This window comes from Oncorhynchus keta, chromosome 16 (genome assembly GCF_023373465.1).
Source record: "Oncorhynchus keta strain PuntledgeMale-10-30-2019 chromosome 16, Oket_V2, whole genome shotgun sequence".
NCBI classification, from domain to species: Eukaryota; Metazoa; Chordata; class Actinopteri; order Salmoniformes; family Salmonidae; genus Oncorhynchus; species Oncorhynchus keta.
This window is the reverse complement of record NC_068436.1, coordinates 20,881,008-20,905,869: the sequence shown is the minus strand read 5'-3', so window position 1 is coordinate 20,905,869 and position 24,862 is coordinate 20,881,008. Positions and strand designations below refer to the sequence as shown.

Genomic DNA, 24,862 nt, shown 5'->3' with positions numbered 1-24,862 from the left:
GTCAAAGCAGAGTGTTAGAGAAAGCTGTGGTAAAGAGGACTACTGTAAACACAGTGTTATAGAAAGCTGTGGTAAAGAGGACTACTGTAAACACAGTGTTAGAGAAAGCTGTGGTAAAGAGGACTACTGTAAACACAGTGTTAGAGAAAGCTGTGTAAAGAGGACTACTGTAAACACAGTGTTATAGAAAGCTGTGGTAAAGAGGACTACTGTAACACAGGTCGCTACATGACCAGTCAGCAGAGTTAGGAAAACTGTGGTAGACCAATGGTTCTCCAACCTCTCTCCTCTGGGCCCCAAAGTCCTTCCATGTATTTCAACTATTCTAAAGCTAAAACAACCTGATCCAACTGATCAACTGATGCACAACTTCTTCTTTAGTTTCATCAGACATACTAGTCCAGGAACACACCAAACTAGCCCAGGAACACACCAAACTAGTCCAGGAACAGACCAAAACTAGGAACACACCAAACTAGTCCAGGAACACACCAAACTAGTCCAGGAACACACCAAACTAGTCCAGGAAACACACCAAACTAGTCCAGGAACACATGAAAACTAGTCCAGGAATACATCAAACTAGTCCAGGAACACACCAAACTAGTCCAGGAACACACCAAACTAGTCCAGGAACACATGAAAACTAGTCCAGGAATACATCAAACTAGTCCAGGAACACACCAAACTAGTCCAGGAACACACCAAAACTAGTCCAGGAACACATGAAAACTAGTCCAGGAATACATCAAACTAGTCCAGGAACACACCAAACTAGTCCAGGAACGCAAACCAAAACTAGTCCAAACAAACCAAAACTTGTCCAGGAACACACCAAACTAGTCCAGGAACGCACCAAAACTAGTCCAGGAACACACCAAAACTAGTCCAGGAACACACCAAACTAGTCCAGGAACACACCAAAACTAGTCCAGGAACACACCAAAACTAGTCCAGGAACACACCAAAACTAGTCCAGGAATACATCAAACTAGTCCAGGAACACACCAAAACTAGTCCAGGAATACATCAAACTAGTCCAGGAATACATCAAACTAGTCCAGGAACACACCAAAACTAGTCCAGGAATACATCAAACTAGTCCAGGAATACATCAAACTAGTCCAGGAACACACCAAAACTAGTCCAGGAACACACCAAAACTAGTCCAGGAATACATCAAACTAGTCCAGGAATACATCAAACTAGTCCAGGAACACACCAAAACTAGTCCAGGAATACATCAAACTAGTCCAGGAATACATCAAACTATTCCAGGAACACACCAAACTAGTCCAGGAATACATCAAACTAGTCCAGGAATACATCAAACTAGTCCAGGAACACACCAAAACTAGTCCAGGAACACACCAAAACTAGTCCAGGAATACATCAAACTCGTCCAGGAATAAATTAAACTAGTCCAGGAATACATCAAACTAGTCCAGGAACACACCAAACTAGTCCAGGAATACATCAAACTAGTCCAGGAATACATCAAACTAGTCCAGGAACACACCAAACTAGTCCAGGAATACATCAAACTAGTCAGGAATACATCAAACTAGTCCAGGAACACATCAAACTAGTCCAGGAATACATCAAACTAGTCCAGGAATACATCAAACTCGTCCAGGAATAAATTAAACTAGTCCAGGAATAAATTAAACTGGTCCAGGAATACATCAAACTAGTCCAGGAACACACCAAACTAGTCCAGGAACACACCAAAACTAGTCCAGGAATACATCAAACTAGTCCAGGAACACACCAAACTAGTCCAGGAACACAAACTAGTCCAGGAATAAATTAAACTAGTCCAGGAATACATCAAACTAGTCCAGGAACACACCAAACTAGTCCAGGAATAAATTAAACTAGTCCAGGAATACATGGAAACATGTTGAATGGATGGGGTGCTGGAGGAGAGGTTTGGAAACACTGTTTCAGGTAGAGGGAGCAGGACACAGGAGAGAGTTTAAAAAAAAAATCACCTTTCTGTTTTCTGAGGAGGAGTGGACTATTACAGGAAGACCCGCCCCGGCTGCCAGCAGGAAACAGGAAGAACACACACAGGAACAGGAAGTGAAGGAGAGAAGAGAAGGAAAGCCCCATGGGAAATAGGCATTATACCCCAGACAGACAGAGGAACAGAGTTAGTTAGTAAGAGAAGATATTCATCCCAAATGGCACCTATTCCCTATATAGGGAATAAGGCTCTGGTCACTAGTAGTTCACTATATAGGGAATAGGGCTCTGGTCACTAGTAGTTCACTATATAGGGAATAGGGCTCTGGTCACTAGTAGTTCACTATATAGGGAATAGGGCTCTGGTCACTAGTAGTTCACTATATAGGGAATAGGGCCCTGGTCAATAGTAGTTCACTATATAGAGAATAGGGCTCTGGTCACTAGTAGTTCACTATATAGGGAATAGGGCTCTGGTCACTAGTAGTTCACTATATAGGGAATAGGGCTCTGGTCACTAGTAGTTCACTATATAGGGAATAGGGCTCTGGTCACTAGTAGTTCACTATATAGGGAATAGGGCTCTGGTCACTAGTAGTTCACTATATAGGGAATAGGGCTCTGGTCACTAGTAGTTCACTATATAGGGAATAGGGCTCTGGTCACTAGTAGTTCACTATATAGGGAACAAGGCTCTGGTCACTAGTAGTTCACTATATAGGGAATAGGGCTCTGGTCACTAGTAGTTCACTATATAGGGAATAGGGCTCTGCTCACTAGTAGTTCACTATATAGGGAATAAGGCTCTGGTCACTAGTAGTTCACTATACACTGAGTGTACAAAAAATTAGGAACAGCTGCTCTTTCCATGGGGAGGAGGAGACTGGTTAAAGAACGATTTTTAAATCTTGAGATAAATGAGACATGGATTGTGTCTGTCTGCTATTCAGAGGGTGAACGGACAAGACAAATGATTTAAGTGCCTTTGAACAGGGTAGGAGGTGCCAGGTGCATCTAGAACTGCAAAGCTGCTGACTCAACAGTTTCCAGTGTGTATCAGGAACGGTCCAACCACCCAAAGGACATCCAGTCAACTTGACACAACTTGTGGAAAGTGTTGGAGTCAACATGGACCAGCATCCCTGTTTGATCGCTTTCAACACCTTGTAGAGTCCCTGACCTGATGAATAGAGTCTGTTCTGAGGACAAAAGGGGGTGTAACTCAATATTAGGAAGGTGTTCCTAATGTTTTGCATTCTCAGTGTATAGTGAGCCTTTTGGGACCAATCAGCAGACAGCAACAAAATAAAAAGAACAGAGAGACAGGAGGCGGAGCTCTGTACAGTGACTGGCAGAGAATTCACCCAATGACTGGGCTTTGTCATTCGAAACTAAACGATTTAACCGACAAGAGCAATCCACCAACGACCAATCAGTATTCGTTTGATTGACGGGCGGACTAACCAATGAACTCCAGGATGCTGCCGGAGTGGGCGCGTCTCTCCACGTCCCGTCGGAACACGCTGGCGTGCGGAACGCTGCCGGGCGTAATGAGCATGTGCAGTAGCTCCGGGGGAGGAGTCCGGAACATCTGCTGCATCAGTTCCAGAGAGGCCGTCACCACGTTGTGGTCGCCGTGCTGGCTGTAGTGGAGAGTCAACTCATAGACCTGGACACACACACACACAGTCACCACGTTGTGGTCGCCGTGCTGGCTGTAGTGGAGAGTCAACTCATAGACCTGGACACACACACACACACACACACACACACACACCGACTTGCAGTAGCTGTTCAGGCGTGGGCTGTAAGTCTGCCTCCTTCCTCATGACTCCGAAGCTTCCTTTCAGGCTGGTGGTCCTGTCCTGTTGCTGTAGTTGAGGCATCAGGTAACGAAGGGTTAACAACACCCCCAGGACCAGGTGGTTAGGATGTTCCTCATCGACAGGGACCAACAGACCTGGAACGAGAGAGAGAGATGTTCACCTCATCTACAGAGACTAACAGACCTGGAGAGAGAGAGATGTTCACCTCATCTACAGAGAGAGAGATGTTCACCTCATCTACAGGGACTAACAGACCTGGAGGGAGAGAGAGAGATGTTCACCTCATCTACCGAGACCAACAGACCTGGAGAGAGAGAGATGTTCACCTCATCTACAGGGACTAACAGACCTGGAGAGAGAGAGAGATGTTCACCTCATCTACAGGGACTAACAGACCTGGAGAGAGAGAGAGAGATGTTCACCTCATCTACAGGGACTAACAGACCTGGAGAGAGAGAGAGAGAGATGTTCACCTCATCTACAGGGACTAACAGACCTGGAGAGAGAGAGATGTTCACCTCATCTACAGAGAGTAACAGACCTGGAGAGAGAGAGATGTTCACCTCATCTACAGGGACTAACAGACCTGGAGAGAGAGAGATGTTCACCTCATCTACAGGGACTAACAGACCTGGAGAGAGAGAGATGTTCAGACCTGGAGAGAGAGAGCGAGAGCGAGAGCGAGAGCGAGAGAGAGAGAGAGAGAGAGAGAGAGAGAGAGAGAGAGAGAGAGAGAGAGAGAGACAGAGACAGAGACAGAGAGAGAGATGATAAGTGATGATGCCTGTGCTATGGGCTGGTTGTGTTTGGTACTGACCCAGCAGGACGTTGAGCAGCCAGGGCTAAATGATAAGTGATGATGCCTGTGCTATGGACTGGTTGTGTTTGGTACTGACCCAGCAGGACGTTGAGCAGCCAGGGCTAAATGATAAGTGATGATGCCTGTGCTATGGGCTGGTTGTGTTTGGTACTGACCCAGCAGGACGTTGAGCAGCCAGGGCTAAATGATAAGTGATGATGCCTGTGCTATGGACTGGTTGTGTTTGGTACTGACCCAGCAGGACGTTGAGCAGCCAGGGCTAAATGATAAGTGATGATGCCTGTGCTATGGACTGGTTGTGTTTGGTACTGACCCAGCAGGACGTTGAGCAGCCAGGGCTAAATGATAAGTGATGATGCCTGTGCTATGGACTGGTTGTGTTTGGTACTGACCCAGCAGGACGTTGAGCAGCCAGGGCTAAATGATAAGTGATGATGCCTGTGCTATGGACTGGTTGTGTTTGGTACTGACCCAGCAGGACGTTGAGCAGCCAGGGCTAAATGATAAGTGATGATGCCTGTGCTATGGACTGGTTGTGTTTGGTACTGACCCAGCAGGACGTTGAGCAGCCAGGTGTAGAAGTAGGAGGCCCGTCTCGACTGTTGACAAACACTCGCCACTGAGCTGGCGGCCGTCCGACGGATCGTAGGAGAGGTGGACTTCAGGTTGGCCACAAACGACTTCAACAACACCTGAACATGTCAGATCAGACAATTATAAACTGGGTGTGTCGAGCCCTGAATGCTGATTGGCTGACAGCCGTGGTATATCAGACCGTATACCACGGGGTATGACAAAAAACAGAATTTTTACTGCTCGAATTACGTTGGTAACCAGGTTATTATAGCAATTAGACACCTCAGGGGTTTGTGGTATATGGCCAATATACCACGGTTAACGGATGCATCCAGGCACTCCGCGTTGTGTCGTGCTTAAGAACAACCCTTAGCCGTGGTATATTGGTCATATACCACCCCCTCTGGCCTTACAGCTTCGTTCTACAACAGATACAGACAAGAGGACATCGATACTTCCATTATTCTGTTACTCAAGGCTTTTAATACAACATTTTAACAGAGGTTGTTCTGGGGTCTTTGAGTTCTGTCTGTGTGTGTGTGTGTGTGTGTGTGTGTGTGTGTGTGTGTGTGTGTGTGTGTGTGTGTGTGTGTGTGTGTGTGTGTGTGTGTGTGTGTGTGTGTGTGTGTGTGTGTGTGTGTGTGTGTGTGTGTGTGTGTGTGTGTGTGTGTGTGTGTGTGTGCGGTGTGTGTGTGTGTGTGTGTGTGTGTGTGTGTGCGAGTGCGAGTGCGAGTGTGAGTTCTGTGTGTGTGCGAGTGTGTGCGAGTGCGAGTGTGTGTGCGAGTGTGTGCGAGTTCTGTGTGTGTGCGTGTGAGTGAGTGAGTGAGTGAGTGAGTGAGTGAGTGAGTGAGTGAGTGGTGAGTGAGTGAGTGAGTGTGTACCTTAACCTCTCCGTCGTTAGCGAAGTGTCCCAGAGCAGTCATAATCTTAGGCACGGCAGCAGACAGAGTCTCCTGGACAGTCTCCTCCTGTCTCTTCGTGATCCTGGTCAGACAGGGGAGGAGGTTCACCAGGTACGGTCTGAGGGAGAAGAGGTCAGAGACCGAGTCAGTCCTCAGCAGACCGGGTACATAACAACAGATCCTGAGTCAGTCCTCAGCAGACCGGGTACATAACAACAGATCCTGAGCCAGTCCTCAGCAGACCGGGTACATAACAACAGATCCTGAGTCAGTCCTCAGCAGACCGGGTACATAACAACAGATCCTGAGTCAGTCCTCAGCAGACCGGGTATATAACAACAGATCCTGAGCCAGTCCTCAGCAGACCGGGTACATAACAGATCCTGAGTCAGTCCTCAGCAGACCGGGTACATAACAACAGATCCCGAGTCAGTCCTCAGCAGACCGGGTACATAACAATAGATCCTGAGTCAGTCCTCAGCAGACCGGGTACATAACAACAGATCCTGAGTCAGTCCTCAGCAGACCGGGTACATAACAGATCCTGAGTCAGTCCTCAGCAGACCGGGTACATAACAACAGATCCTGAGTCAGTCCTCAGCAGACCGGGTACATAACAACAGATCCTGAGCCAGTCCTCAGCAGACCGGGTACATAACAACAGATCCTGAGTCAGTCCTCAGCAGACCGGGTACATAACAACAGATCCTGAGTCAGTCCTCAGGAGACCGGGTACATAACAACAGATCCTGAGTCAGTCCTCAGGAGACCGGGTACATAACAACAGATCCTGAGTCAGTCCTCAGGAGACCGGGTACATAACAACAGATCCTGAGTCAGTCCTCAGCAGACCGGGTATATAACAACAGATCCTGAGCCAGTCCTCAGCAGACCGGGTACATAACAACAGATCCTGAGTCAGTCCTCAGGAGACCGGGTACATAACAACAGATCCTGAGTCAGTCCTCAGCAGACCGGGTACATAACAACAGATCCTGAGTCAGTCCTCAGCAGACCGGGTACATAACAACAGATCCTGAGCCAGTCCTCAGCAGACCGGGTATAACAGATCCTGAGTCAGTCCTCAGGAGACCGGGTACATAACAACAGATCCTGAGCCAGTCCTCAGCAGACCGGGTACATAACAACAGATCCTGAGTCAGTCCTCAGCAGACCGGGTACATAACAGATCCTGAGTCAGTCCTCAGGAGACCGGGTACATAACAACAGATCCTGAGTCAGTCCTCAGGAGACCGGGTACATAACAACAGATCCTGAGTCAGTCCTCAGGAGACCGGGTACATAACAACAGATCCTGAGTCAGTCCTCAGCAGACCGGGTATATAACAACAGATCCTGAGCCAGTCCTCAGCAGACCGGGTACATAACAACAGATCCTGAGTCAGTCCTCAGGAGACCGGGTACATAACAACAGATCCTGAGTCAGTCCTCAGCAGACCGGGTACATAACAACAGATCCTGAGTCAGTCCTCAGCAGACCGGGTACATAACAACAGATCCTGAGCCAGTCCTCAGCAGACCGGGTACATAACAGATCCTGAGTCAGTCCTCAGGAGACCGGGTACATAACAACAGATCCTGAGCCAGTCCTCAGCAGACCGGGTACATAACAACAGATCCTGAGTCAGTCCTCAGCAGACCGGGTACATAACAGATCCTGAGTCAGTCCTCAGGAGACCGGGTACATAACAACAGATCCTGAGTCAGTCCTCAGGAGACCGGGTACATAACAACAGATCCTGAGTCAGTCCTCAGGAGACCGGGTACATAACAACAGATCCTGAGTCAGTCCTCAGCAGACCGGGTATATAACAACAGATCCTGAGCCAGTCCTCAGCAGACCGGGTACATAACAACAGATCCTGAGTCAGTCCTCAGGAGACCGGGTACATAACAACAGATCCTGAGTCAGTCCTCAGCAGACCGGGTACATAACAACAGATCCTGAGTCAGTCCTCAGCAGACCGGGTACATAACAACAGATCCTGAGCCAGTCCTCAGCAGACCGGGTACATAACAGATCCTGAGTCAGTCCTCAGGAGACCGGGTACATAACAACAGATCCTGAGCCAGTCCTCAGCAGACCGGGTACATAACAACAAATCCTGAGTCAGTCCTCAGCAGACCGGGTACATAACAGATCCTGAGTCAGTCCTCAGGAGACTGGGTACATAACAACAGATCCTGAGTCAGTCCTCAGCAGAGTCAGTAGTACCTCATAGTATTACCCCCCTCATAGTATTACCCCACCTCATAGTATTACCCCACCTCATAGTATTACCCCACCTCATAGTATTACCCACCTCATAGTATTACCCCACCTCATAGTATTACCCCACAGGACCCAACACCTCATAGTATTACCCCACAGGACCCAACACCTCATAGTATTACCCCACAGGACCCAACACCTCATAGTATTACCCCACCTCATAGTATTACCCCACAGGACCAACACCTCATAGTATTACCCCACCTCATAGTATTACCCCACCTCATAGTATTACCCCACCTCATAGTATTACCCCACAGGACCCAAAACCTCATAGTATTACCCCACAGGACCCAACACCTCATAGTATTACCCCACCTCATAATATTACCCCACCTCATAGTATTACCCCACCTCATAATATTACCCCACCTCATAGTATTACCCCACCTCATAGTATTACCCCACCTCATAGTATTACCCCACCTCATAGTATTACCCCACCTCATAGTATTACCCCACCTCATAGTATTACCCCACCTCATAGTATTACCCCACCTCATAGTATTACCCCACCTCATAGTATTACCCCACAGGACCCAACACCTCATAGTATTACCCCACCTCATAGTATTACCCCACCTCATAGTATTACCCCACCTCATAGTATTACCCCACCTCATAGTATTACCCCACCTCATAGTATTACCCCACCTCATAGTATTACCCCACCTCATAGTATTACCCCACAGGACCAACACCTCATAGTATTACCCCACAGGACCCAACACCTCATAGTATTACCCCACCTCATAGTATTACCCCACCTCATAGTATTACCCCACCTCATAGTATTACCCCACAGGACCCAACACCTCATAGTATTACCCCACCTCATAGTATTACCCCACAGGACCAACACCTCATAGTATTACCCCACCTCATAGTATTACCCCACCTCATAGTATTACCCCACCTCATAGTATTACCCACCTCATAGTATTACCCCACAGGACCAACACCTCATAGTATTACCCCACCTCATAGTATTACCCCACCTCATAGTATTACCCCACCTCATAGTATTACCCCACCTCATAGTATTACCCCACAGGACCCAACACCTCATAGTATTACCCCACAGGACCCAACACCTCATAGTATTACCCCACAGGACCCAACACCTCATAGTATTACCCCACCTCATAGTATTACCCCACCTCATAGTATTACCCCACAGGACCCAACACCTCATAGTATTACCCCACCTCATAGTATTACCCCACCTCATAGTATTACCCCACCTCATAGTATTACCCCACCTCATAGTATTACCCCACCTCATAGTATTACCCCACCTCATAGTATTACCCCACAGGACCCAACACCTCATAGTATTACCCCACCTCATAGTATTACCCCACCTCATAGTATTACCCCACCTCATAGTATTACCCCACAGGACCCAACACCTCATAGTATTACCCCACCTCATAGTATTACCCCACCTCATAGTATTACCCCACCTCATAGTATTACCCCACCTCATAGTATTACCCCACCTCATAGTATTACCCCACCTCATAGTATTACCCCACCTCATAGTATTACCCCACCTCATAGTATTACCCCACCTCATAGTATTACCCACCTCATAGTATTACCCCACCTCATAGTATTACCCCACAGGACCCAACACCTCATAGTATTACCCCACAGGACCCAACACCTCATAGTATTACCCCACAGGACCAACACCTCATAGTATTACCCCACCTCATAGTATTACCCCACAGGACCCAACACCTCATAGTATTACCCCACCTCATAGTATTACCCCACCTCATAGTATTACCCCACCTCATAGTATTACCCCACCTCATAGTATTACCCCACCTCATAGTATTACCCCACCTCATAGTATTACCCCACAGGACCCAACACCTCATAGTATTACCCCCACCTCATAGTATTACCCCACCTCATGGTATTACCCCACAGGACCCAACACCTCATAGTATTACCCCACCTCATGGTATTACCCCACCTCATAGTATTACCCCACCTCATAGTATTACCCCACCTCATAGTATTACCCCACCTCATAGTATTACCCCACCTCATAGTATTACCCCACCTCATAGTATTACCCCACCTCATAGTATTACCCCACAGGACCCAACACCTCATAGTATTACCCCACCTCATAGTATTACCCCACCTCATAGTATTACCCCACCTCATAGTATTACCCCACCTCATAGTATTACCCCACCTCATAGTATTACCCCCACCTCATAGTATTACCCCACCTCATAGTATTACCCCACCTCATAGTATTACCCCACAGGACCCAACACCTCATAGTATTACCCCACAGGACCCAACACCTCATAGTATTACCCCACCTCATAGTATTACCCCACCTCATAGTATTACCCCACCTCATAGTATTACCCCACAGGACCCAACACCTCATAGTATTACCCCACCTCATAGTATTACCCCACCTCATAATATTACCCCACCTCATAGTATTACCCCACCTCATAGTATTACCCCACCTCATAGTATTACCCCACCTCATAGTATTACCCCACAGGACCAACACCTCATAGTATTACCCCACCTCATAGTATTACCCCACCTCATAGTATTACCCCACCTCATAGTATTACCCCACCTCATAGTATTACCCCACAGGACCCAACACCTCATAGTATTACCCCACAGGACCCAACACCTCATAGTATTACCCCACATGACCCAACACCTCATAGTATTACCCCACCTCATAGTATTACCCCACCTCATAGTATTACCCCACCTCATAGTATTACCCCACAGGACCCAACACCTCATAGTATTACCCCACCTCATAGTATTACCCCACCTCATAATATTACCCCACCTCATGGTATTACCCCACCTCATAGTATTACCCCACCTCATAGTATTACCCCACCTCATAGTATTACCCCACAGGACCCAACACCTCATAGTATTACCCCACCTCATAGTATTACCCCACCTCATAGTATTACCCCACCTCATAGTATTACCCCACAGGACCCTACACCTCATAGTATTACCCCACCTCATAGTATTACCCCACCTCATAGTATTACCCCACCTCATAGTATTACCCCACCGCATAGTATTACCCCACCTCATAGTATTACCCCACCTCATAGTATTACCCCACCTCATAGTATTACCCCACCTCATAGTATTACCCCACAGGACCCAACACCTCATAGTATTGCCCCACAGGACCCAACACCTCATAGTATTACCCCACAGGACCAACACCTCATAGTATTACCCCACCTCATAGTATTACCCCACAGGACCCAACACCTCATAGTATTACCCCACCTCATAGTATTACCCCACCTCATAGTATTACCCCACCTCATAGTATTACCCACCTCATGGTATTACCCCACCTCATAGTATTACCCCACCTCATAGTATTACCCCACAGGACCCAACACCTCATAGTATTACCCCACCTCATAGTATTACCCCACCTCATGGTATTACCCCACAGGACCCAACACCTCATAGTATTACCCCACCTCATAGTATTACCCCACCTCATAGTATTACCCCACCTCATAGTATTACCCCACAGGACCCAACACCTCATAGTATTACCCCACCTCATAGTATTACCCCACAGGACCCAACACCTCATAGTATTACCCCCTCATAGTATTACCCCACAGGACCCAACACCTCATAGTATTACCCCACCTCATAGTATTACCCCACCTCATAGTATTACCCCACCTCATAGTATTACCCCACAGGACCAACACCTCATAGTATTACCCCACCTCATAGTATTACCCCACCTCATAGTATTACCCCACCTCATAGTATTACCCCACCTCATGTATTACCCCACCTCATAGTATTACCCCACCTCATAGTATTACCCCACAGGACCCAACACCTCATAGTATTACCCCACCTCATAGTATTACCCCACAGGACCCAACACCTCATAGTATTACCCCACCTCATAGTATTACCCCACAGGACCCAACACCTCATAGTATTACCCCACCTCATAGTATTACCCCACCTCATAGTATTACCCCACCTCATAGTATTACCCCACAGGACCAACACCTCATAGTATTACCCCACCTCATAGTATTACCCCACCTCATAGTATTACCCCACCTCATAGTATTACCCCACCTCATGGTATTACCCCACCTCATAGTATTACCCCACCTCATAGTATTGCCCCACCTCATAGTATTGCCCCACCTCATAGTATTACCCCACCTCATAGTATTACCCCACCTCATAGTATTACCCCACCTCATAGTATTACCCCACCTCATAGTATTACCCCACCTCATAGTATTACCCCACAGGACCCAACACCTCATAGTATTACCCCACCTCATAGTATTACCCCACCTCATAGTATTACCCCACCTCATAGTATTACCCCACCTCATAGTATTACCCCACAGGACCCAACACCTCATAGTATTACCCCACCTCATAGTATTACCCCACAGGACCCAACACCTCATAGTATTACCCCACCTCATAGTATTACCCCACAGGACCCAACACCTCATAGTATTACCCCACCTCATAGTATTACCCCACCTCATAGTATTACCCCACCTCATAGTATTACCCCACCTCATAGTATTACCCCACAGGACCAACACCTCATAGTATTACCCCACCTCATAGTATTACCCCACCTCATAGTATTACCCCACCTCATAGTATTACCCCACCTCATAGTATTACCCCACAGGACCCAACACCTCATAGTATACCCCACACGACCCAACACCTCATAGTATTACCCCACCTCATAGTATTACCCCACCTCATAGTATTGCCCCACCTCATAGTATTGCCCCACCTCATGGTATTGCCCCACCTCATGGTATTACCCCACCTCATGGTATTACCCCACCTCATGGTATTACCCCACCTCATGGTATTACCCCCACCTCATAGTATTGCCCCACCTCATAGTATTACCCCACCTCATGGTATTACCCCACCTCATAGTATTACCCCACCTCATAGTATTACCCCACAGGACCCAACACCTCATAGTATTACCCCACCTCATAGTATTACCCCACCTCATAGTATTACCCCACCTCATAGTATTACCCCACAGGACCCAACACCTCATAGTATTACCCACCTCATAGTATTACCCCACCTCATAGTATTACCCCACCTCATAGTATTACCCCACCTCATAGTATTACCCCACAGGACCCAACACCTCATAGTATTACCCCACCTCATAGTATTACCCCACCTCATGGTATTACCCCACAGGACCCAACACCTCATAGTATTACCCCACCTCATAGTATTACCCCACCTCATAGTATTACCCCACCTCATAGTATTACCCCACCTCATGGTATTACCCCACCTCATAGTATTACCCCACCTCATAGTATTACCCCACCTCATAGTATTACCCCACCTCATAGTATTACCCCACAGGACCCAACACCTCATAGTATTACCCCACCTCATAGTATTACCCCACCTCATAGTATTACCCCACCTCATAGTATTACCCCACCTCATAGTATTACCCCACCTCATAGTATTACCCCACCTCATAGTATTACCCCCACCTCATAGTATTACCCCACCTCATAGTATTACCCCACAGGACCCAACACCTCATAGTATTACCCCACAGGACCCAACACCTCATAGTATTACCCCACCTCATAGTATTACCCCACCTCATAGTATTACCCCACCTCATAGTATTACCCCACAGGACCCAACACCTCATAGTATTACCCCACCTCATAGTATTACCCCACCTCATAATATTACCCCACCTCATAGTATTACCCCACCTCATAGTATTACCCCACCTCATAGTATTACCCCACCTCATAGTATTACCCCACAGGACCAACACCTCATAGTATTACCCCACCTCATAGTATTACCCACCTCATAGTATTACCCCACCTCATAGTATTACCCACCTCATAGTATTACCCCACAGGACCCAACACCTCATAGTATTACCCCACAGGACCCAACACCTCATAGTATTACCCCACAGGACCCAACACCTCATAGTATTACCCCACCTCATAGTATTACCCCACCTCATAGTATTACCCCACCTCATAGTATTACCCCACAGGACCCAACACCTCATAGTATTACCCCACCTCATAGTATTACCCCACCTCATAATATTACCCCACCTCATGTATTACCCACCTCATAGTATTACCCCACCTCATAGTATTACCCCACCTCATAGTATTACCCCACAGGACCCAACACCTCATGTATTACCCCACCTCATAGTATTACCCCACCTCATAGTATTACCCCACCTCATAGTATTACCCCACAGGACCCAACACCTCATGAGTATTGCCCCACCTCATGGTATTGCCCCACCTCATAGTGTTACCCCACCTCATAGTATTACCCCACCTCATAGTATTACCCCACCTCATAGTATTACCCCACCTCATGAGTATTACCCACCTCATAGTATTACCCCACAGGACCCAACACCTCATAGTATTACCCCACAGGACCCAACACCTCATAGTATTACCCCACAGGACCAACACCTCATAGTATTACCCCACCTCATAGTATTACCCCACAGGACCCAACACCTCATAGTATTACCCCACCTCATAGTATTACCCCCACCTCATAGTATTACCCCACCTCATAGTATTACCCCACCTCATAGTATTACCCACCTCATAGTATTACCCCACCTCATAGTATTACCCCACAGGACCCAACACCTCATAGTATTACCCCACCTCATAGTATTACCCCACCTCATGGTATTACCCCACAGGACCCAACACCTCATAGTATTACCCCACCTCATAGTATTACCCCACCTCATAGTATTACCCCACCTCATAGTATTACCCCACAGGACCCAACACCTCATAGTATTACCCCACCTCATAGTATTACCCCACAGGACCCAACACCTCATAGTATTACCCACCTCATAGTATTACCCCACAGGACCCAACACCTCATAGTATTACCCCACCTCATAGTATTACCCCACCTCATAGTATTACCCCACCTCATAGTATTACCCCACAGGACCAACACCTCATAGTATTACCCCACCTCATAGTATTACCCCACCTCATAGTATTACCCCACCTCATAGTATTACCCCACCTCATAGTATTACCCACCTCATAGTATTACCCCACCTCATAGTATTACCCCACAGGACCCAACACCTCATAGTATTACCCCACCTCATAGTATTACCCCACAGGACCCAACACCTCATAGTATTACCCCACCTCATAGTATTACCCCACAGGACCCAACACCTCATAGTATTACCCCACCTCATAGTATTACCCCACCTCATAGTATTACCCCACCTCATAGTATTACCCCACAGGACCAACACCTCATAGTATTACCCCACCTCATAGTATTACCCCACCTCATAGTATTACCCCACCTCATAGTATTACCCCACCTCATAGTATTACCCCACCTCATAGTATTGCCCCACCTCATAGTATTGCCCCACCTCATGGTATTACCCCACCTCAGGTATTACCCCACCTCATAGTATTACCCCACCTCATAGTATTACCCACCTCATAGTATTACCCACCCACCTCATAGTATTACCCCACAGGACCCAACACCTCATAGTATTACCCCACCTCATAGTATTACCCACCTCATAGTATTACCCCACCTCATAGTATTGCCCCACCTCATAGTATTACCCCACAGGACCCAACACCTCATAGTATTACCCCACCTCATAGTATTACCCCACAGGACCCAACACCTCATAGTATTACCCCACCTCATAGTATTACCCTCACAGGACCCAACACCTCATAGTATTACCCCACCTCATAGTATTACCCCACCTCATAGTATTACCCCACCTCATAGTATTACCCCACCTCATAGTATTACCCCACAGGACCCAACACCTCATAGTATTACCCCACCTCATAGTATTACCCCACCTCATAGTATTACCCCACCTCATAGTATTACCCCACCTCATAGTATTACCCCACAGGACCCAACACCTCATAGTATACCCCACACGTTGAACACCTCATAGTATTACCCCACCTCATAGTATTACCCCACCTCATAGTATTGCCCCACCTCATAGTATTGCCCCACCTCATGGTATTGCCCCCACCTCATAGTATTACCCCACCTCATGGTATTACCCCACCTCATAGTATTACCCCACCTCATAGTATTACCCACCTCATAGTATTGCCCACCTCATAGTATTACCCCACCTCATAGTATTACCCCACCTCATAGTATTACCCCACCTCATAGTATTACCCCACAGGACCCAACACCTCATAGTATTACCCCACCTCATAGTATTACCCCCACCTCATAGTATTACCCCACCTCATAGTATTACCCCACAGGACCCAACACCTCATAGTATTGCCCCACCTCATGGTATTACCCCACCTCATAGTATTACCCCACCTCATAGTATTACCCCACCTCATAGTATTACCCCACAGGACCCAACACCTCATAGTATTGCCCCACCTCATAGTATTACCCCACCTCATAGTATTACCCCACCTCATAGTATTACCCCACCTCATAGTATTACCCCACAGGACCCAACACCTCAGTATTACCCCACCTCATAGTATTACCCCACCTCATAGTATTACGCCACAGGACAAAAATGCTGTTTAGACCAGTGGGTATAAATCCAGTCTAAATGCTGTTTAGACCAGTGGGTATAAATCCAGTCTAAATGCTGTTTAGACCAGTGGGTATAAATCCAGTCTAAATGCTGTTTAGACCAGTGTGTATAAATCCAGTCTAAATGCTGTTTAGACCAGTGGGTATGAATCCAGTCTAAATGCTGTTTAGACCAGTGTGTATAAATCCAGTCTAAATGCTGTTTAGACCAGTGTGTATAAATCCAGTCTAAATGCTGTTTAGACCAGAGTGTATGAATCCAGTCTAAATGCTGTTTAGACCAGTGGGTATGAATCCAGTCTAAATGCTGTTTAGACCAGTGTGTATAAATCCAGTCTAAATGCTGTTTAGACCAGTGGGTATGAATCCAGTCTAAATGCTGTTTAGACCAGTGTGTATAAATCCAGTCTAAATGCTGTTTAGACCAGTGGGTATGAATCCAGTCTAAATGCTGTTTAGACCAGTGGGTATGAATCCAGTCTAAATGCTGTTTAGACCAGTGGGTATAAATCCAGTCTAAATGCTGTTTAGACCAGTGGGTATGAATCCAGTCTAAATGCTGTTTAGACCAGTGGGTATAAATCCAGTCTAAATGCTGTTTAGACCAGTGTGTATAAATCCAGTCTAAATGCTGTTTAGACCAGAGTGTATGAATCCAGTCTAAATGCTGTTTAGACCAGTGGGTATGAATCCAGTCTAAATGCTGTTTAGACCAGTGTGTATAAATCCAGTCTAAATGCTGTTTAGACCAGTGGGTATGAATCCAGTCTAAATGCTGTTTAGACCAGTGTGTATGAATCCAGTCTAAATGCTGTTTAGACCAGTGTGTATAAATCCAGTCTAAATGCTGTTTAGACCAGTGGGTATGAATCCAGTCTAAATGCTGTTTAGACCAGTGTGTATAAATCCAGTCTAAATGCTGTTTAGACCAGTGGGTATGAATCCAGTCTAAATGCTGTTTAGACCAGTGGGTATGAATCCAGTCTAAATGCTGTTTAGACCAGTGGGTATGAATCCAGTCTAAATGCTGTTTAGACCAGTGGGTATGAATCCAGTCTAAATGCTGTTTAGACCAGTGGGTATGAATCCAGTCTAAATGCTGTTTAGACCAGTGGGTATGAATCCAGTCTAAATGCATTCTATAAATACATTTAAAGTATGACATGCAGCATACTGCGTCTACTCAGGTGTGTGTGTGTGTGTGTGTGTGTGTGTGTGTGTGTGTGTGTGTGTGTGTGTGTGTGTGTGTGTGTGTGTGTGTGTGTGTGTGTGTCTCCTACCTGCATTTCTGTGGTCTGACGAGGTGTGCTAGCTCGGCGAACCTCCAGAGAGCAGCCCTCAGGCTCCGAGAGGCACCGTTCTAACAGAGAGATACACACACACACCTTCATCATCATCTTCATCAACATGTCCATCATCATCATCATCAACATAAACATTACCATCCTGATATTTTCCCTCGTCATCATAACCAAAACCACCACAGTCAATCACAATTAACATTTGTCATAATATTCGTCTTAATCTTCATCATCATCATCATCATCATCAGTTACCACATCGGTCCATTGAGGATCAGTGAACAGGACTCCATAACGACAGGACTCCATAACGACAGGACTCCATAACAACAGGACTCCATAACGACAGGACTCCATAACGACAGGACTCCATAACGACAGGACTCCATAACGACAGGACTCCATAACGACAGGACTCCATAACGACAGGACTCCATAACGACAGGACTCCGCCGACAGGACTCCATAACGACAGGACTCCATAACGACAGGACTCCATAACGACAAGACTCCATAACGACAGGACTCCATAACGACAGGACTCCATAACGACAGGACTCCATAACGACAGGACTCCATAACGACAGGACTCCATAACAACAGAGGACTCCATAACAACAGAGGACTCCATAACAACAGAGGACTCCATAACAACAGAGGACTCCATAACAACAGAGGGACTCCATAACGACAGGACTCCATAACAACAGGACTCCATAACAACAGGACTCCATAACAACAGGACTCCATAACAACAGGACTCCATAACAACAGGACTCCATAACAACAACAACAACTTTATCTACAAACCTTTTTAATTTCTTTGTAGAGCTCCAGCTGCAGTCTGGGCAGGTTGGAGTCCATCAGCGCCTGATAGAGAGAGAGACAGAGAGACGTAAAAACTACAACCTGACAGAACTAGATAGAGAGAACTAGATAGAGAGAAAGAGAGAACTAGATAGAGAGAAAGAGAGAACTAGATAGAGAGAACTAGATAGAGAGAAAGAGAGAACTAGATAGAGAGAAAGAGAGAACTAGATAGAGAGAAAGAGAGAACTAGATAGAGAGAACTAGATAGAGAGAAAGAGAGAACTAGATAGAGAGAAAGAGAGAACTAGATAGAGAAAGAGAGAGAACTAGATAGAGAATTAGTTAGACCGAACGAGAGAGAACTAGATAGAGAATTAGTTAGAGCGAAACGAGAGAACTAGATAGAGAGAAAGAGAGAGAACTAGATAGAGAATTAGTTAGAGCGAATGAGAGAGAACTAGATAGAAAAGAGAGCCATAACATATAGGTCTGAGGAGAGCAGAAGATGGGGTCCTCACTCACTTTGATGATTTTGTTCAGGCACTCGTCTGCCACCATCCTGACGTCCGACTCTCTGTCGTCGCTGCACAGCAAGAACATCTCCATGGCGATGCCCAGAAGCTTCTGGAACTCCGGAGACGTTCTAATCCCACAGCCATAGAGACAAGAGAGGAACTGTCATTAAACACCCACCTCATTCTGATACCCCCCCCATCACACACCTCATTCTGATAACCCCCTCACACACCTCATTCTGATACCCCCCCTCACCCACCTCGTTCTGATACCCCCCCTCACACACCTCGTTCTGATACCCCACCCTCACACACCTCGTTCTGATAACCCCCACACACCTCGTTCTGATAACCCCCCTCACACCTCGTTCTGATACCCCCCCTCACACACCTCATTCTGATACCCCCCCTCACACACCTCATTCTGATAACCCCTCACACACCTCATTCTGATGCCCCCTCCACACACCCTCATTCTGATACCCCCTCACACCTCATTCTGATAACCCCCTCACACACCTCATTCTGATAACCCCCTCACACCTCGATCTGATACCCCCCTCCACACCTCATTCTGATACCCCCTCCACACACACCTCATTCTGATACCCCCCTCCACACACACCTCATTCTGATACCCCTCCTCCACACACACCTCATTCTGATACCCCCCTCACCCCACCTCGTTCTGATACCCCCCTCACACACACACCTCATTCTGATACCCCCCTCCACACACACCTCATTCTGATACCCCCTCCACACACACCTCATTCTGATACCCCCCTCCACACACACCTCATTCTGATACCCCCCTCCACACACACCTCATTCTGATACCCTCCTCCACACACACCTCATTCTGATACCCCCCTCCACACACACCTCATTCTGATACCCCCCCTCCACACACCTCATTCTGATACCCCCTCCACACACACCTCATTCTGATGCCCCCCTCCACACACACACCTCATTCTGATACCCCCCTCCACACACACCTCATTCTGATACCCCCTCCACACACACCTCATTCTGATACCCCTCCTCCACACACACCTCATTCTGATACCCCCTCCTCCACACACCTCATTCTGATACCCCCCTCCACACACACCTCATTCTGATACCCCCCTCCACACCTCATTCTGATACCCCTCCTCCACACACACCTCATTCTGATACCCCCCTCCACACACACCTCATTCTGATACACCCCTCCTCACCCTTTGATGTGTAATGTCCTGATCAACATATAACCATAAATATACTGTATCCTGATCAACATATAGCCATAAATATACTGTATCCCTGATCAGCATATAACCATAAATATACTGTATCCTAAACCCTGATCAACATATAACCATAAATATACTGTATCCTAAACCCTGACCAGCATATAACCATAAATATACTGTATCCTGATCAACATATAACCATAAATATACTGTATCCCTGATCAACATATAACCATAAATATATACTGTATCTCTGATCAACATATAACCATAAATATACTGTATCCCTGATCAACATATAACCATAAATATACTGTATCCTGATCAGCATATAGCCATAAATATACTGTATCCCTGATCAACATATAACCATAAATATACTGTATCCTGATCAGCATATAACCATAAATATACTGTATCCTGATCAACATATAACCATAAATATACTGTATCCTGATCAACATATAACCATAAATATACTGTATCCTAAACCTGATCAACATATAGCCATAAATATACTGTATCCTGATCAACATATAACCATAAATATACTGTATCCTAAACCTGATCAACATATAACCATAAATATACTGTATCCTAAACCCTGATCAACATATAACCATAAATATACTGAATCCTGATCAACATATAACCATAAATATACTGTATCCCTGATCAACATATAACCATAAATATACTGTATCCTGATCAACATATAACCATAAATATACTGTATCCCTGATCAACATATAGCCATAAATATACTGTATCCTAAACCCTGATCAACATATAGCCATAAATATACTGAATCCCTGATCAACATATAGCCATAAATATACTGTATCCTGATCAACATATAACCATAAATATACTGTATCCCTGATCAGCATATAGCCATAAATATACTGTATCCTGATCAACATATAACCATAAATATACTGTATCCTAAACCTGATCAACATATAGCCATAAATATACTGAATCCCTGATCAACATATAGCCATAAATATACTGTATCCTGATCAACATATAACCATAAATATACTGTATCCTGATCAGCATATAGCCATAAATATACTGTATCCCTGATCAACATATAACCATAAATATACTGTATCCTGATCAGCATATAACCATAAATATACTGTATCCTAAACCTGATCAACATATAGCCATAAATATACTGTGTCCTGATCAGCATATAACCATAAATATACTGTATCCTGATCAACATATAACCATAAATATACTGTATCCCTGATCAACATATAGCCATAAATATACTGTATCCTAAACCCTGATCAACATATAACCATAAATATACTGTATCTCTGATCAACATATAACCATAAATATACTGTATCTCTGATCAACATATAACCATAAATATACTGTATCCTGATCAACATATAACCATAAATATACTGTATCTCTGATCAACATATAACCATAAATATACTGTATCCCTGATCAACATATAACCATAAATATACTGTATCTCTGATCAACATATAACCATAAATATACTGTATCCCTGATCAACATGTAACCATAAATATACTGTATCCCTGATCAACATATAACCATAAATATACTGTATCCTAAACCTGATCAACATATAACCATAAATATACTGTATCCTAAACCTGATCAACATATAACCATAAATATACTGTGTCCTAAACCTGATCAGCATATAACCATAAATATACTGTATCCTAAACCTATCAACATAAACCATAAATATACTGTATCCTGATCAACATATAGCCATAAATATACTGTATCCCTGAAACATATAACCATAAATATACTGTATCCTAAACCTGATCAACATATAGCCATAAATATACTGTATCCTGATCAACATATAACCATAAATATACTGTATCCTAAACCCTGATCAACATATAACCATAAATATACTGTATCCCTGATCAACATATAGCCATAAATATACTGTATCCTGATCAGCATATAACCATAAATATACTGTATCCTGATCAACATATAACCATAAATATACTGTATCCCTGATCAACATATAGCCATAAATATACTGTATCCTGATCAACATATAACCATAAATATACTGTATCCTGATCAACATATAACCATAAATATACTGAATCCTGATCAACATATAACCATAAATATACTGTATCCTGATCAACATATAACCATAAATATACTGTATCCTGATCAACATATAACCATAAATATACTGTATCCCCTGATCAACATATAGCCATAAATATACTGTATCCTGATCAACATATAACCATAAATATACTGTATCCCTGATCAACATATAACCATAAATATACTGTATCCTGATCAACATATAACCATAAATATACTGTATCCTAAACCTGATCAATATATAACCATAAATATACTGTATCCCTGATCAACATATAACCATAAATATACTGTATCCTAAACCTGATCAATATATAACCATAAATATACTGTATCCTGATCAACATATAACCATAAATATACTGTATCAAACCTGATCAATATATAACCATAAATATACTGTATCCTGATCAACATATAACCATAAATATACTGTATCCAAACCTGATCAACATATAACCATAAATATACTGTATCCTAAACCCTGATCAACATATAACCATAAATATACTGTATCCTGATCAACATATAACCATAAATATACTGTATCCTGATCAACATATAGCCATAAATATACTGTATCCCTGATCAAACATATAACCATAAATATACTGTATCCATCAAATATAGCCATAAATATACTGTATCCTAAACCTGATCAGCATATAACCATAAAATATACTGTGTCCCTGATCAACATATAACCATAAATATACTGTATCCCTGATCAACATATAACCATAAATATACTGTATCCTGATCAACATATAACCATAAATATACTGTATCCTAAACCTGATCAACATATAACCATAAATATACTGTATCCCTGATCAACATATAACCATAAATATACTGTATCCTGAAACATATAACCATAAATATACTGTATCCCTGGTCAACATATAACCATAAATATACCTGAATCCCTGATCAACATAACAATAAATATACTGTATCTCAACATATAACCATAAATATACTGTATCATCAACATATAACCATAAATATGCTGTATCCTAAACCTGATCAACATATAACCATAAATATACTGTATCCTGGTCAACATATAACCATAAATATACTGTATCCTGTCAGCATATAACCATAAATATACTGTATCCTGATCAACATATAAACCATAAATATACTGTATCCTGATCAACATATAACCATAAATATACTGTCCTAAACCCTGATCAACATATAGCCATAAATATACTGTATCCTGATCAACATATAACCATAAATATACTATCCTAAACCCTGATCAACATATAGCCATAAATATACTGTATCCCTGATCAACATATAACCATAAATATACTGTATCCTAAACCTGATCAACATATAACCATAAATATACTGTATCCTGATCAACATATAACCATAAATATACTGTATCCCTGATCAACATATAACCATAAATATACTGTATCCCTGATCAACATATAACCATAAATATACTGTATCCCTGATCAACATATAGCCATAAATATACTGTATCCCTGATCAACATATAACCATAAATATACTGTATCCCTGATCAACATATAACCATAAATATACTGTAATCCCTGATCAACATATAACCATAAATATACTGTATCCCTGATCAACATATAACCATAAATATACTGTATCCCTGATCAACATATAACCATAAATATACTGTATCCCTGATCAACATATAACCATAAATATACTGTATCCTAAACCCTGATCAACATATAACCATAAATATACTAGCAATACGTAA

At 44.2% G+C, this 24,862-nt stretch overlaps 1 protein-coding gene across 1 annotated transcript in view; it reads right to left on the bottom strand.

Moving 5' to 3' along the window:
* Positions 1-24,862, bottom strand: part of LOC127907901 (huntingtin-like) — a 200,570-nt gene that overhangs the window by 173,219 nt on the left and 2,489 nt on the right. Inside the window, 7 exon segments of the mRNA XM_052464365.1 lie at positions 3,433-3,637; positions 3,750-3,928; positions 5,165-5,306; positions 6,072-6,210; positions 18,375-18,454; positions 19,206-19,265; positions 19,728-19,884. Coding sequence (XP_052320325.1) covers positions 3,433-3,637; positions 3,750-3,928; positions 5,165-5,306; positions 6,072-6,210; positions 18,375-18,454; positions 19,206-19,265; positions 19,728-19,884 — 962 coding nt within the window.